This window comes from Paramormyrops kingsleyae, unplaced genomic scaffold (genome assembly GCF_048594095.1).
Source record: "Paramormyrops kingsleyae isolate MSU_618 unplaced genomic scaffold, PKINGS_0.4 ups78, whole genome shotgun sequence".
In the NCBI taxonomy this organism is placed as follows: Eukaryota; Metazoa; Chordata; class Actinopteri; order Osteoglossiformes; family Mormyridae; genus Paramormyrops; species Paramormyrops kingsleyae.
Window position 1 is genome coordinate 74,937 of NW_027326016.1, and position 16,673 is coordinate 91,609.

The following is a 16,673-nucleotide window of genomic DNA, read 5'->3' on the forward strand; positions in this document are numbered from 1 at the left end:
AAGGTGTCGAGGGTGTCCAGTTTGGTGACCTCAGGATTGCCTCGCTGCTTTTTGCAGACGATGTCGTCCTGTTGGCTTCATCTGCTGGGGATCTCCAGCATGCACTGGGGCGGTTCGCAGCCGAGTGCGAAGCGGCAGGGATGAGGATTAGCACCTCCAAGTCCGAGACCATGGTTCTCAGCCGGAAACGGGTGGTTTGCCCCCTTCGGGTTGGGGAAGACGTACTGCCTCAAGTGGAGGAGTTTAAGTATCTCAGGGTCTTGTTCACGAGTGAGGGTGGGCGAGATCGGGAGCTGGATAGACGGATCGGAGCGGCGTCTGCAGTTCTGCAGGCGCTTAACCGGTCCGTCGTGGCTAAGAAAGAACTGAGCCAAAAAGCCAAGCTCTCGATCTATTGGTCCATCTTTGTCCCTACCCTCACCTATGGTCATGAGCTATGGGTAATGACCGAAAGAACGAGATCGCGAATACAAGCGGCCGAAATGAGGTTTCTCCGCAGGGTGTCTGGGCTCTCCCTTAGGGATAGGGTGAGAAGTTCGGATATCCGGGAGGGCCTCAGAGTAGAACCGCTGCTTCTTCACGTCAAAAGGAGCCAGTTGAGGTGGTTTGGACATCTGGTGCGGATGCCTCCTGGGCGGCTACCCGGAGAGGTTTTCCGTGCATGTCCTACAGGGAGGAGGCCCCGGGGCAGGCCCAGGACTCGCTGGAGGGATTATATCTCTCGGCTGGCCTGGGAACGCCTCGGTGTCTTCCCCGAGGAGCTGGTGGGGTTAGCTGGGGAGAGGGAGGTCTGGGTGCCTCTACTAAAGCTGCTGCCCCCGCGACCCGAACCCTGGACAAGCGGCAGATGATGGATGGATGGATGGATAATTTCAATTTTGCTTCTCATAATTGTGACAGTATCTGATCTATTTTTTAATTTTTGTGGTGGAAATGGGCTTCTGTAGGTTCCTGTATGCCAGTGAAAAAAGCACCATAATGTGGTTGGAGGGAAGAGACTGATTTATGCTTCTGCGTAGAGTGTATGCCACAGATAGCCACAATGCCATGTTCCCTACATCATAGCCTGACGCCTAGTTACATTTGTGGGGAGGTGTGCGTCAGGCTATGGCATAAGGTACACGGCTACTCAGCTACTAACAGCGTAGAATCTATGTATAAAGAAGTATAAATATGCCTTCAAGAAGAGTGCTGTTGACTTTTAGTGCACCTGGAAGCATCACTGCACCCACTGGTGGATTGAAGATACCAATATGGTTTTCAAAAGCATATAAGGGTTCTATGGGTTTAGATAGAATGGAGTGTAGCAATGCAAGGCCAGACAGATGAGGGTGAGAACAGTCATGTTTGTGTTTTTATTAATCCATTTCCTTTAGTCAAACAAAGTGGATTACCAAAATATTTCACAAGATGCAGCCCACCTCCCCATGAATCAGGGTTTAAATTCATTCATACCCTACATAATCTGTAAGAGGGTAAAGTAACACACTCAAATTTTACATAAAACATATCCCAGAAAAGTGGCTAGGCTGTCTTTTCCTTCATGTTTTCAGTTTGTCAGAGTATAAATATAGCCATACAGCCAGCATGGTGTAACACTGTTACCATGGCTCCATGCAGCAGCTCCTCCCTTTCCTACTTCAGGGGGAGCAGCGATGGTCATGAAAGGCCACTTTCCAACTTGCAGCTTCTGTTTCGGCTCTGTGAAAGTCACCTGTTAATCTTCCTGTGATGGTTCGTGGTTTCCCATCCATGTTTCATCCATGCCTCAGCCTGTTGGTCCCTATTCATAACTCATCCTTGGTGCTCCTCTGCCCAAGTCTGTGGGTGGCCTCTCTCTCTAGGAATTTCAGAATGTCTTTCACTTCACGGGGGCCCTGGAGATTAAGCAAATCACTCAGCTTTAATATTGTGTAACACACAATGCTGCTCTGCTGTTGAATAATTTTTGAGTAACATACATTTTCTGCCTTCAAGACATAAAACAGATAAATCATAAATCAGACATTTGTTTTTGTTCAGGTCATGTGAGCTTAATGATGCAGCCTTTTACTTTTGGATACAGGACAGAGTAATGCCAGTTATAAGCTACCAGATGGTTAGGACACAGTTAGCACACAGGCTACCATCACAAGCAACTAGGGAAGATTGCAATTCAATCAAAAGATTAACGATATCTTGTAGCAATCTGTAATACCAGTGTTGGACAAGCTACTTAAAAAATGTAGTAAGCTATGCTACTAGTTATTCTACAAAAAAACATAGCTGAGCAACATGAAGGCTATACACTCACCTAAAGGATTATTAGGAACACCTGTTCAATTTCTCATTAATGAAATTATCTAATCAACCAATCACATGGCAGTTGCTTCAATGCATTTAGGGGTGTGGTCCTGGTCAAAACAATCTCCTGAACTCCAAACTGAATGTCAGAATGGGAAAGAAAGGTGATTTAAGCAATTTTGAGCGTGGCATGATTGTTGGTGCCAGACGGGCCGGTCTGAGTATTTCACAATCTGCTCAGCTACTGGGATTTTCACGCACAACCATTTCTAGGGTTTACAAAGAATGGTGTGCAAAGGGAAAAACATCCAGTATGCGGCAGTCCTGTGGGCGAAAATGCCTTGTTGATGATAGAGGTCAGAGGAGAATGGGCCGACTGATTCAAGCTGATAGAAGAGCAACTTTGACTGAAATAACCACTCGTTACAACCGAGGTATGCAGCAAAGCATTTGTGAAGCCACAACACGCACAACCTTGAGGCGGATGGGCTACAACAGCAGAAGACCCCACCGGGTACCACTCATCTCCACTACAAATAGGAAAAAGAGGCTACAATTTGCACGAGCTCACCAAAATTGGACAGTTGAAGACTGGAAAAATGTTGCCTGGTCTGATGAGTCTCGATTTTTGTTGAGACATTCAAATGGTAGAGTCAGAATTTGGCGTAAACAGAATGAGAACATGGATCCATCATGCCTTGTTACCACTGTGCAGGCTGGTGGTGGTGGTGTAATGGTGTGGGGGATGTTTTCTTGGCACACTTTAGGCCCCTTAGTGCCAATTGGGCATCGTTTAAATGCCACGGCCTACCTGAGCATTGTTTCTGACCATGTCCATCCCTTTATGACCACCATGTACCCATCCTCTGATGGCTACTTCCAGCAGGATAATGCACCATGTCACAAAGCTTGAATCATTTCAAACTGGTTTCTTGAACATGACAATGAGTTCACTGTACTAAAATGGCCCCCACAGTCACCAGATCTCAACCCAATAGAGCATCTTTGGGATGTGGTGGAACGGGAGCTTCGTGCCCTGGATGTGCATCCCACAAATCTCCATCAACTGCAAGATGCTATCCTATCAGTATGGGCCAACATTTCTAAAGAATGCTTTCAGCACCTTGTTGAATCAATGGCACGTAGAATTAAGGCAGTTCTGAAGGCGAAAGGGGGTCAAACACCGTATTAGTATGGTGTTCCTAATAATCCTTTAGGTGAGTGTACATCAGAGAAATGAGGCAAGTTACACTACTACTTAGCAAAAGTAGCCTAACTACATTGAAGTAATCATTGAATCATTAAAATGTAATCATTGAAACTAACTTAAAAATGATATTCACCAACCAAATTTTTTCAAATAATTTAATAATAAACTTATTCAATGATCAGTCAATCATTTTGATTTGTTTGGAAAGGAGAAAAATTACTGCATTCATTGAGAATAAGCACTGAATGAAAAGTAAAACAGGCACCAACAACATCAATGATTCTGACTGCACATTTGCACAAAAGTACAGAGAAAACATAACCATGCCAAACTGAATGCTATGATGTAAACAGAATGTGGCCTTAACGAGGTAACTGAACACACAACACTGAAGAAAATTTGTATTGGCAAGCCAATTCCTCTTTAGTCAGAACATGTTCTGAAGTTCATGTTTGCAGTCCTCAAAGCGGACAATAGCTTTATTGTTGAAAAATTTGATGTATTCAAATCCGAACTTTGTAGTCTGGTCATTTCTGTTTATTTATTTATTTCTGTTTATCAAGGTATGGCCAAGGTGTTACGATAGCTTCCTCAGTCATGATGAATTGAAATTAATTGAAAATGGCAGTTCCAAAAATACAGCTGGTTTTGAGTAGGTTGTGGGCATAATGTTAGATTGTAATTGGGCAGAGGCATACACTGAGCTAGCAACAGCACAAATACACGATTTGGTTGAATAAATATGGGTCAATCTGGGGACTTGCAGCAATGTGATGCTTCTAAGAGCTACCTCAACATTTCCCTATATAAATACTATTTGCTTTTGAAAGTAGCCATTCCATAACCTCAGTACTGGAAAATGTAATTAAACCAATAGCTTTGCTATTTGTAGTGATGCTAGAGCCCAACACCGTGTAACACAGGTAGGTGCATCTATTGTAAGAAGACTGTATTCTAGTTATCTTGTAGGTAAAATCAGAACCATTATTGACATTTTCTGCCAGTTCACGCAGACTGCATGTAATGTGCCTAGGCTTGGATAAATCATGTTACACACACACACACACACACACACACACACGCAATCAAACAAACCAAACAAAATACAAGAGATTTTGCATTTTTAGTTTTTTCATAGCAGTCACCGATTTTTATTAAATAGAGTTTTCCCTTATGGAGACGAAGAAACCGGTCCCCATAAGGGAAAAAAAAACAGATATTTATCACGTTATGGGGACATTGTGTCCCCATAAGGATAGGTAAACCCGCTCGCACACACACACACACACACACACACACACACGCACATGTCGGGTATACCTATCCTTATGGGGCCACCTCATTCACTTCTATGGGAAAAATGCTAACGCTAACTATGACAACCTTTACCCCCACCCTGCCCTAACCATAACCATAAGTAACTAAACAAAATCCAAGAGTTTTTGCATTTTTAGTCTTTTTCATAGCAGTCACAAATTTTTTATAAAATAGAGTTTTCCCTTTTGTGGACCAGGAAACTGGTCCCCATAAGGGAAAAAAACCCCCAAATATTTATCATGTTATGGGGACATTGTGTCCCCATAAGGATAGGTATACCCACTCGCTCGCTCGCACGCACACACACACACACACACACACACAATATTACCAAAAGTATTGGGATACCCCTCCAAATCATTGTATAAAATCAAGCACCTAGGCAGGCAGACTGCTTCTACAAACATTTGCGAAAGAATGGGTTGACTCAGGAGCTCAGTGAATTCAAGCGTAGTACCGTGATAGAATGCCAACTGTGCAGTAAACCCATTCGTGAAGTTTCCTCGCTACTAAATATTCCACAATCACCTGTTAGTGGCATTATAACAAAGTGGAAGCAATTGGGAACAACAGCAACTCATCCACGAAGTGGTAGGACACATAAAATCACAGAGCGGGGACAACAAATGCTGAGGCGCACTTGGTGCTTAATTGGAGCCAATTTTGTCCTACAACAGGACAATGACCCAAATACAGCTCCAAAATATGCAAGAACCCTGCTTAATGTGGAGGGTAAAGTCTTCTAAAGTGTCATTGCACGGAGGATGGCCGAGTATCTGCGCAGTATCTGTACAGAAGGCAGGGATATCGGGCTTCTCTGGGTGTCTAGAACATGCTAGCATGACCTCAATGTAATCTTCTTAGATCTCGCTAATGCCTTTGGCTCTGTGCCCCACAAGCTCCTTTGGTCTGCCTTCAGCTTCTTTAACATCCCAGACAACATTACAACTTTGGTTAGAGCCTAATTTCAGGACTTGCAGTTCTGCTTCTCAACTCTGGAATTTACCACTTCATGGCAGCGCTTGGAGGTAGGCATCATGGCTGGATGCACAGTCTCTCCCTTGGCATTTACCATGGCAATGGAGATCATCATTCAAGTCGCAAAATGGGTCGTTGGTGGACAACCAGTCAGCTCTTGTCTGTGCCTCCCTCCCCTCAAAACCTACATGGACAACATTACCACCCTAACTACCACCGTCCCATGTGCCAGGAGACTGCTCAGAAAACTGGAGGAGAACATCAGTTGGGCCCGGATGAAGAAAGCCATCTAAGTCGTGCAGCATCTCAGTGGTGAAGGGAGTGCTTGCTGACCAGAGGTTCTTCATCGGAGATGATCCAATCCCCACAGTATCTGAATAGCCTGTAAAAAGCCTCGGAAGGTGCTACGATGCAAGCCTGAAAGACAGAGACGAGGTGAAACAACTGCGCAAGGACATTAATGGTGGCCTACGGTCCATCGAAAACACCCAACTTCCTGGGAAATTAGAGACCTGGTGCTTCCAGTTTGGTCTCCTACCCCGGGCATTGTGGCCTCTTTCAGTTTATGAGGTCCCCATCTCAATAGTAGAGTAGTTGGAAAGAGCAGTCACAGCCTACATCAAGAAGTCGCTCTGAGTTCTGCGATGCCTCACCACCATAGGCCTCTACGGAGATGGCGTCCTCAAGCTACCCCTCACCAGCCTCACTGAGGAGTACAAGTGCACTAAAACACAACTGCAGATTACACTGAACAATTCTCAAGACAAAGTGATGAAGAGCAATGCACCAACCTTGGCTGCTGGGCGAAAATGGAGACCAGCAACAGCGGTGAAAGAGGAAATATCAGCTCTCAGATTTGCTGACATCGTGGGGAAAGTTCAGCACGGAAGAGGAGGCATGGGCTAACAACTAGCCTCCCAGCCTGGAGTAAGGCCACTGCTCCAGCACGGAGGAAGATGGTGGTGAAGGAAGTGTGCTGTCAGGAGGAGGCTGCAAGGTGGATCAAGGCAGTCTCCCTTGGCAAACAGGGGCAATGGACATGGTGGGACAGTGTCAAAAGGAGGAACCTGGATTGATGTGTGGCTTATGGAGGCAAGGAGTTTGAGCTTTACCATCAAAGCCACTTATGACGTCCTGCCAACACCAACCAATTTCCATCAGTGGGTTGGTGAAGATCCAGGGTGTGCCCTTTGCTCCAGGCCAGCCTCTCTCCCGCATATACTCACAGGGTGCAAGACCAGTCTCACCCAAGGGCAATATACTCTGGTCCCCTTCCTTAAGGAAGGGTTACATTATCGAGCTCACTCTACCCTGAGAGGATTCAGTGGATATGGCATACGAGTGAAAATATCTACACTATGTTGAATTAGCTACTGAAGCACAACATCGCGGCTGGACCATGGAAGTTTGCCCAGTGGAAGTTGGATGCAGAGGGTTTGTAGCAACATCTGCCATCAAACTGCTGAGAGACCTGGGAATCAGGGGCCAGAGCCAGTGTGCAGCCGTCAAAGCTGCATCAGAGGCAGCAGAAAGAAGCAGCCAGTGGCTCTGGTTGAAGAGGAATGCCCCCTGCTGGGCCCCCAAGTAACAAGCTTAGGCTGTCATATATAGTTTCATGAGAGGTCCATCATTTGACACCAAGGCGACTCTCATGACTAATTGGGCATGGGACGCAAACGCAGGGCTGATCACCCTATAGCTGGCCGCCTCTGGTGAGGGTGTATAGTGTGAAAGGCCGAAACACCCCATGAGCCAAAGGAGCACTACTGATGATACATCCCAAAGTTTCAACCTACACCAAACTTGTCCAAGTCTAACATTCACCATTTACCGACAAGCTTAACATTGAACCTATTGTACGTGCTTGCACAAAGGATAGTAACATCTCATCCTGTGTTTCGGAATATTAGGGAAGAAGCAGTCAACTGGCATTTTGTGTATAATGGAGTGGCCAGCACAGTCACCGGATTTCAACTCTATTGAGCTGTTATGGGAGCAGCTGGACCGAATGGTACGAAAGAAGCCAATCCAACTTGTGGGAGATGCTTCAGCAAGCACGGGATGAAATCTCATCAGATTACGTCAACAAACTGACATCTAGAATGCCAAGGATGTAATTGCTGCAAATGGAGGACTCTTTGACAAAAGCAAAGTTTGAAGAAGACAATTATTATTTTAGTTTCAAAAAAGATTATTTCTAACTTAGTCAATGACTACTTCCTATTTATTTAGATATATTTCCTATTCCAACTTTTTTTATGTATGTTTTCATGGAAAACAATTAAATTTCTAAGTGACCCCAAACTTCTGAACAGTAGTGTATATATTCATAAGTGAAATACCTCGATTTTGATGCCAGTGACAATTAACCTACATGCTCAGGGCTAACCCAACCCTTTCAGAGACCCTAAGCAAAATTTTATTTGCCTAATTTTCTTTCCTATTCTGACAGACTGATGGGGGGGGGTTGGCCGCTTGGCCATAGCAGCCGATTAGTTCACTTATGCTTTGGGTAGGCCCTGTATGTGGCCAACCTATTAATCCAATTATTTGTACTTAAGCCATAGTACCGCTGCATTCTTGAATCTGAAGGATGTTGATTGATTTTCTGGAACTGCCAGCCAAGAGTAATCATATCAGTAAATAATGTGCAATTATAAAGTTTAATTCTTAACCTTCAAGTTTATGTGTTTATACTGGGGAATCCGTAATTTAACTTATCAAAATAAACACTAATTCATATGAAGTATGATTTATACATATGCTGTCAACTGTGGACTTTTTACCACCAAACAGATTTTTGCAACAAAAGAGTTCAAGCAAAGGAGAGCATGCACAAAGTCACCAGGCATGATGGTGTATCCAATCGATCACCGAGTCATGTATTTTTTGTTTCCAAGAAAACAAACCTCTGTTTTTTTAAATCTTTAAAAAAAAAAAAAAAAAAAACATTGATAGAGGTCCTCACTGAAAATCAACCATGGAGGAAACTGAAGAGATTTCACTGACAGGTTTCATTACAATCTGTGTGAGATGTTGGAACTGAAGCTCAACCAGCATACAAATGGCTCACCCAAGAATGAGAAACCTAAGAAACGCTACTGGGAATCCTCCACCAACACCAAGGACTTATACCCGCCAACATCAGAGGTTAGTGGGCTTTGTTCAATTAATGCAAGACTGCGTCTTAGAATCACTAAGTGCTGAAATGAATTCAATCACTAGGAAATCAAGGATTTAAAATGAGACAATGAGTATTTGAAAATCACTGTTGAAACACTGACCAAGGGAATGGACAATACTGTCAGATAAAATAAGACCATGAAGTTATACTGACCATACAAATGCTCAGCACACGTGATAACTCAATTTTCTCCGGGAACCCCGAAAATAAATCCAAAAACCCGGTAAACACATAGATTTCTTGCATACTGAACTAAAACTTGACTCAGAAACTGTAGACAGCATGGATCACTTAAACTCTTATATTTCTCGGACCTCACTGCCTTGGAGGAACAGCACAGAGGGAACCTTGGCCCATCATTGCAAAGTTTGAATATTACCAACAAAAGGAGCTGGTGAAAAGCAGAGGCAGAGAATTAAAAGGAACCTACTATGGCCTCAATGATAAATTCCCTCACAAAATAAATGAACACCGTAAGAGACTGTATCCCATTCTTAAAAGCATCAAGCAGAAAGGAAAAGAGCTCTTCGGTAGGTTCTGTTACAGCTTATCCTCATCTGCGTCTGCATGCTCTAGCAGCAAGTTCCTATGCTGATCCACGATCAGATTGCATGTGCCTAAAATCAGACTGGCCTAAAATTTATGTCACAGTATATTTGGACCATGGACATTTTTTCTTAAAATTTTAATATAAATGCTTCTGTACAAATGTAACATACATCAGTTCCGGTTGAGAGAACGCTGTGCGCGTTTTGGCTGCCGCTTCTCACCGGTGTTTATTATTCTTTTCCACGTTTGTCAGTCTAAATTTTGGATTTTAATTTCTGGATTGCCACTTTCTCAGCTTCAGAACTGCCACTGTTTGGGCGTATTTTCTACTTGAACTCTCGCATCCTGTTGATTACTTCACCTACAGTACTCCACAAGTTCTCTCCCTTTGGTTCCCCAGTGTCAGCATAGTCGATGAGTCAGCCTCCACTTTCTCGTTTACTATGTTGATTGCTCAGTTGGGTGCAACTTATGGGTTCTGGCTAATGCGGTGGTCAGTGGTGCTGGTCAGTGGTGCTGTCCCAGAGTATGAACACCTACTCCTCACTGCAACTTCGTGCCTGACGCAGTCACTCCCGGCTCGGAGAAACAATATATACCTGGTGTAAGGAGCTTGGCATTGCTCATTCACCGCTCCCCACGTCATCGTTTTCATATAAACTGTACTTCCTCCAATGCTGTTCTGACAATTTAGACTTAGAGACCCGAGTCGTCAAATGGCACATCAAGACCCCGGATTAGATCAAGGTGCACGTTGAGTTATCTGCCGATCGCTACGGAGCGGAATAACCAAGGCAAAGTTGCCGATTTAAATCTTCAATGTGCTCTCTTTAACTGTCGGTCCTTGACGAATAAAGCAACCTTGCTAAATGAACTGTCTGTTGCGAAGAATCTGGACATGCTACTTCTCGTTGAAACTTGGCAAACTCCAAATGACTATTTACAACTGAACCTGCTCACCCCTAATGCCTATAGCTTTTTGTCTAAGCCTAGTTAACAGGCAGGGGTGGTGGTTTGGCGGTGGTCTATCGTGACAGCATTAATTTAAGTGTTGTTGAATAACTAAACAGCTCATCATTTGAATAATTGTTTTTTAAAATCATTGGCCATACATTGCTGTACAGACCATCCAAGCTCCTTCCAAATTTTTTCTCGGACCTCAATGAACTGCTTACTCTTGTTTCTGGTATGTCTCCGGGAATCATCTTACTTGGTGATCTGAATATTCATATTGACACTGATTGTTCGTCTGCTCGTGAGCTGGGCTCAATATTGGACTGTTTCTGTTTCGTACAGCATGTTGATTTTCCAACTCACACCAAGGGTCATACACTTGACCTTATATCTTCCTCTGGTTTGCAAGATGTCCATGCTTCTGGCTCTCTCTTGGGTGATTCAGATCATAAATTCATTGAATTCTATTTTAATTACTCTATGCCTAGAACATGTAAAAAAACTATGATTAACTACCGCAAATTTAAGTCAACTGATCGGTCATCCTTTTCAGATGCTCTCCATGCATCTCGTCTCCATGATACTCTTGACCTGAACTGTCCCATGCAGATACTTTCAGTGTATAACTATAATTTCACAAGTTCTGGACACTGATGCACCTGTTAAATCCATACTAGTCCCTACTACTCGCACCTCCCCCTGGTTCACACCAGAGTTCCGCACCATGAAACAGACAGGCCGCCGTCTTGAGAGGCTATGTAAGAAAACATGTCTGACAGTCCATACCCTAGCCTACGCTGAACACCTGACGGCTTACAGCTCTGCTCTTACGGCTGCACGCTCATCATACTACTCTACTCTTATTAACAGTGCTTCAAGCCGACATAGAATACTCTTTTCTACAGTAAATAAGTTATGTCAGTCTCCTGTTTAAACTATCATTGCTTCTGATGAACGCTGTAACTCATTTATGAAATATTTTCAGTCTAAAATTGAAACTTTGTATGATTCCTTTTCTGCAACCCCTCACCCACCTCCATCAACCACCCTCATAGCACAACCCCCTGCCCACTAATTATCAGAACTTATTCCCTCCTCTCCTGCTTAGTAAATGAGTTCAATGATAGTTTTGCACGGGTATTCACTGTCGAGGACACTAGTAACTTACCAGTTCTTATTACTAATTCAACATCGTCTATAACTAATATATATATAACTGAAGCTGATGTTTTGCAAAGCCTAGCTAAGCTCAAAATAAATAAATCACAGGGCCCTGATGGCATCTTACCTATAGTGTTAAAAGAGATGAGGGATATTATTTGCCGACCCTTAACATTACTGTTTCAAAAATCCTTATCTGAAGGTGTGGTACCTTCTGATTGGAAGCATGCCAACATAACGCCCATTTTCAAAAAAGGGGATAGAAGTAATTTGTCAAACTATAGGCCAATCAGTCTAACTTGTATAACTGGTAAAGTTATGGAGGCTATAATCAAAGAGAAAATGGTAGATTACCTGGACTCAAATAACATTTTGAGGGATAGCCAGCATGGATTTAGGAGAGGTAGATCCTGTTTAACAAATCTGTTGGAGTTTTTTGAGGAAGCTACTCAGGAAGTTGATGATAAGAAGGCCTATGATGTCATCTATTTAGATTTCCAAAAGGCTTTTGATGTTGTTCCCCACAAGAGGCTCTCACTTAAACTCAAAGCGACAGGTATTTTAGGAACTGTAGCGACTTGGATTGATAACTGGTTAACGGATAGGAAGCAGCGAGTAGTTATAAGAGGCTCGATGTCACAGTGGGCCTGCGTTCATAGTGGGGTACCGCAGGGTTCAATTTTAGGACCACTTTTGTTCCTAATTTACATAAATGATATAGACACCAATATATACAGTAAACTGGTGAAATTTGCAGATGACACCAAGGTGGGTGGTGTAGCAGATACTGAACTAGCGGCTCAGCAGCTACAGCGGGATCTTAATTTAATTAGTGACTGGGCTGACACCTGGCAGATGAAATTTAACATAGACAAATGTAAGGTACTCCATGTAGGGAGCAGAAATATAAAGTACAGGTATTTTATGGGACCTACTGAAATAAAGGTAGCTGATTATGAGAAAGACCTTGGTGTGTATGTTGATGCTTCCATGTCTCATTCTCGCCAGTGTGGGGAAGCAATAAAAAAGGCCAATAGGATGTTGGGGTACATCTCCAGGTGTGTGGAGTTTAAGTCAAGGGAGGTAATGCTAAGATTATACAATTCCTTGGTGAGACCTCACCTAGAATATTGTGTACAGGTTTGGTCACCATATCTTAAAAAGGACATAGCGGCCTTAGAAAAGGTGCAGCGTAGGGCCACAAGAATGATTCCTGGTCTTAGAGGAATGTCATACGAGGAAAGGTTATTTGAGCTAAATCTGTTCAGCCTCAAGCAAAGGAGACTGAGGGGGGACATGATCCAGGTCTATAAGATTCTAACAGGTTTGGATGCTGTTCAACTGAATAGTTACTTCAGCATTAGTTCAAATACAAGAACTCGTGGCCATAGGTGGAAATTAGCGGGAGAACATTTCAAACTGGATTTAAGGAAGCACTTCTTTACACAGCGTGTAGTCAGAGTATGGAATAGTCTTCCTGATAACGTAGTGCAAGCTGAATCCTTGGGTTCCTTTAAATCAGAGCTAGATAAGATTTTAACAACTCTGAGCTATTAGTTAAGTTCTCCCCAAGCGAGCTCGATGGGCCGAATGGCCTCCTCTCGTTTGTATAGTTCTTATGTTCTTATGTTCTTATGTTCTATTAATCAGGAAATTGAGTCTATCTATGTGTCAGTTGGACCCTGCTCCTACTACACTTATAAAGAACTGTTAAGACACTCTGTTGGCACCCATCTCACATTTAATAAACTGTAGTCTTGCTATTTGTACTGTCCCACCAGAATTGAAAATTGCAACTATTACACCTGTTCTTAAAAAGCCTGGTCTAGACTCATCTCAGCTAAAGTTTTACAGGCCAATCTCTAATCTTCCCTTCCTGGCTAAGGCATTAGAAAAGGTTGTTGCTGTTCAACTGATTGATCACTTAAACTCTTATAATTTGTATGACCCATTTCAATCTGGTTTCAGAACCCTACACAGTACAGAAACGGCTTTACTTAAGGTGACAAATGATCTTCTCATGGCTGCAGACTCTGGAAAGGCCAGCGTTCTTCTCCCTCTTGACCTAAGCTCTGCATTTGACACTGTTAACCATAAAATCCTTCTCTCCCTCCTCACTGATATTGGTATTACTGGTCCTGCTCTTACCTTGTTTACATCGCACCTCAGTGACCAACAGTATTTTGTTTCCATCAAGTCACATAAATCTGATAATACTCCTCTCACACAGGGTGTCCCCCAGGGATCAGTTCAAGGCCCAACAATTTTCACCATATATATGCTTCCCTTAGGTCAAATTATATGTCACTATGGTCTCAGCTTCCATTGCTACGCTGACGACACTCAATTATATGTAAGTCCTGACACTAGTACATCCATGCCACCATCTTCACTAACTGTCTCTGCGAAATCACACACTGGATGAGTCAAAATTTTTTACAGCTTAACGCTGATAAAACGGAAATTCTGCTGGTGGGCACTAAAACACTGCTATCCACTCTGCCTAAGATAAAAATTAATGTTAATGGAGTCTTAGTAGAACCACCAAGTACGGTTCATAATCTGGGCATAATTTTTTATCAGTTTCTCATCTTTCAGTCACATGTTAGCTCTCTGGTACAGACTGCATTTTTCCAACTCCGAATATCTCTCGCCTCTGTCGATCCCTCAGTGTTGCGGATACTACAACACTAATCCATGCCTTCATCACTACCCGCATTGACTATTGTAATGCATTGCTTTCTGGCCTCCCATCAAAACTTCTGAACAAACTACAATATGTTCAGAACTCTGCTGCCCGTTTGCTAACACATACGAGAAGATCCGCCCACATCACCCCGATTTTTCATGATTGGTTACCTGTCACTTACAGAATCAAATATAAGATTTTACTGATCACCTACAAAGCTCTCCATGGACTTGCCCCTCACTATCTGTCTGACCTTCTTCTTTCATACACCTCTGCTCACACACTAAGATCATCGGGCTCCAACCTTCTTACCGTACCTAAATTCAGGAACGCAGTCTGCGAGAGATACAGTCATTTACCATTTTCAAGGTTCAGTTGAAAACTCATTTATTCCACGAATGCTATAATGTAACTGTTACTATGTAACACTGATGTTGTTGTTCTGTTGTTATTGTTGCTGTTGCGTGTGCATTGTTTTCTGTATCATTGTTTGCATTGTAAAGCGTCCTTGAGTGTGAGAAAGGCGCTATATAAATAAGACTTATTATTATTTTACACACAATCACAGTACTGTGTGGAAAAACTACATTTATCTATTGAAATTTCTCAATGTTTAGTCTCATCTAATATAGGAATTAGCATGCACTACAAGTATAATCTTATAAATGCGGAAACTGGGGGTGGCATAGTGGTACAGTGGTCAGCACTGTTGCCTCACACATCTAGGATAAAGGATAAAGGAAGGGGGAGATCCCAGTACTGACCGGAGCTCAGCCATGGGATAAAGCGAGCATCGCCCGGCATTTCTCGGAACTCACGTGTTGGTCTCCTGCCAGGACTGAAAAGGGCTCCCCAGTCCGTGTGTGAAGGTGGGTGATGATAGCACGTCCGAGTGCAAATAGTTCTGCAGCTGCTTATGTGTTTAATTGATTAATGGGGATTAATTATCACCGCTCGTGATGATAATTTGCATTGTCTATATTTTATTATTTATTTTTTATATACCTTAGTTCGTATGATATATGCTATCCTATATCCCTCTCTCATGAATTTTAATACTATATATATACACTCACCTAAAGGATTATTAGGAACACCTGTTGAATTTCTCATTAATGCAATTATATAATCAACCAATCACATTGTCACGCCCCGCTCCGTCCGCTCCCGATGTGTGCCACGCCCACCTCGTTACCTCGTGTTCAGCCCTAATTGTGATTGCCTGTGTCCTGTTAAGTCTAGCTTGTCTTTTGTATTTAGTCCTCGTCTGAGTCAGTCTTCCCCAGACTCGTCATTGTATTGTCATGTGCAGTGTCCGTCGATGTCCGTCTGCCTCCAAATAAACCCCCGTTTCCCTAACTACCTGGCTGCTCTCGACTGCTTCCCTGCTCGCCTACCCGCGAATCGTGACAGAATGACGAGTCTCCACGACAACATGACGCGGGAGACCGAGCACCACCGGCTCGGTCTCCTGCAAGATTTCGTGTATTGGCAATCCCAGCCCGAGGTCCTGGAGGATCCGGTAGCCCTGGGGCTGGCCACCCGGGGCGTGGACCTCCTCAAGGAAGAGCGCCCGCCCGGACAACAGTACCCGCTGCAGAGGGCACGTAAGTGCCTTCGCCGCCTGAGCCAGCGCTTGGTTAGCAGCCGGGAGAAGCGGAGCAGAGAGCTGGCGGAAGCAGCTCCCACGCTCTACCTAGGAGCCTACTCTCTGCTCCCCGCCTGGGAGGACACCGCCGCAACCAGCCTGGCCAGCTTCCCGCCGGAGAAGCCGCCTCCCTTAGAAGCGTACTTCTACCGGCCGGAGCGTCTGGGACACGGAGGAATACGCGCCGTGAGAGACGCTGTTCCCCGGGTGCCGAGAGCCCTTAAAGGAACAGCGCCAACACGCTCGGCATCCCTCCTGCCTGCTCCGGACCTGCATGCTCCGGACCTGCCCGCGGCTGCGCTGCCTGCCGCCGCCGCCGATCTGCCCGCGGCTGCGCTGCCTGCCGCCGCCGCCGATCTGCCCGCGGCACCGCCTGCTGCTGCTGCCGCCCCTCTGCCCGCGGCTGCGCTGCTTGCTGCCTCCCTCCTGACTCCCGCGCCCTTACCCCGGCAAGGCCGACGCCCCCCAGGACCCCGCCTGTCAGTGTCCCGAAAGGGACGGGGCCATAAGCGTGGGGCCCGGTTCCCGCCCGCCCTGCCCCCTGGCTCGCCCTCGCTCGCCTTGGCCGGGGCTCCGGGGCCGCCTGCGGTTCCTCCGGCTCGGGGTCGGCGGTCGCCTTCGGGTCCCCCCCTGGATCCGCGGTGCCGGTCCTCGGTCGCGCCTCCGGCTCCATGTCGGTCGCCTCCGGGGCCCCCTGCTC

The 16,673-nt window shown here is 44.7% G+C and overlaps 1 protein-coding gene across 2 annotated transcripts in view; it reads right to left on the bottom strand.

Moving 5' to 3' along the window:
• Positions 1 to 1,328: 1,328 nt before the first annotated feature.
• The window catches only part of LOC140586880 (protein disulfide-isomerase A3-like), a 37,289-nt gene continuing 21,944 nt past the window's right edge, over positions 1,329 to 16,673 (bottom strand). For both annotated transcript variants that reach the window (XM_072708365.1, XM_072708364.1), the window contains exon 13: positions 1,329 to 1,877. In XM_072708365.1, coding sequence (XP_072564466.1) covers positions 1,788 to 1,877 — 90 coding nt within the window. In that variant the 3' untranslated portion in view covers positions 1,329 to 1,787. The remainder of the gene's footprint in view (positions 1,878 to 16,673) is intronic.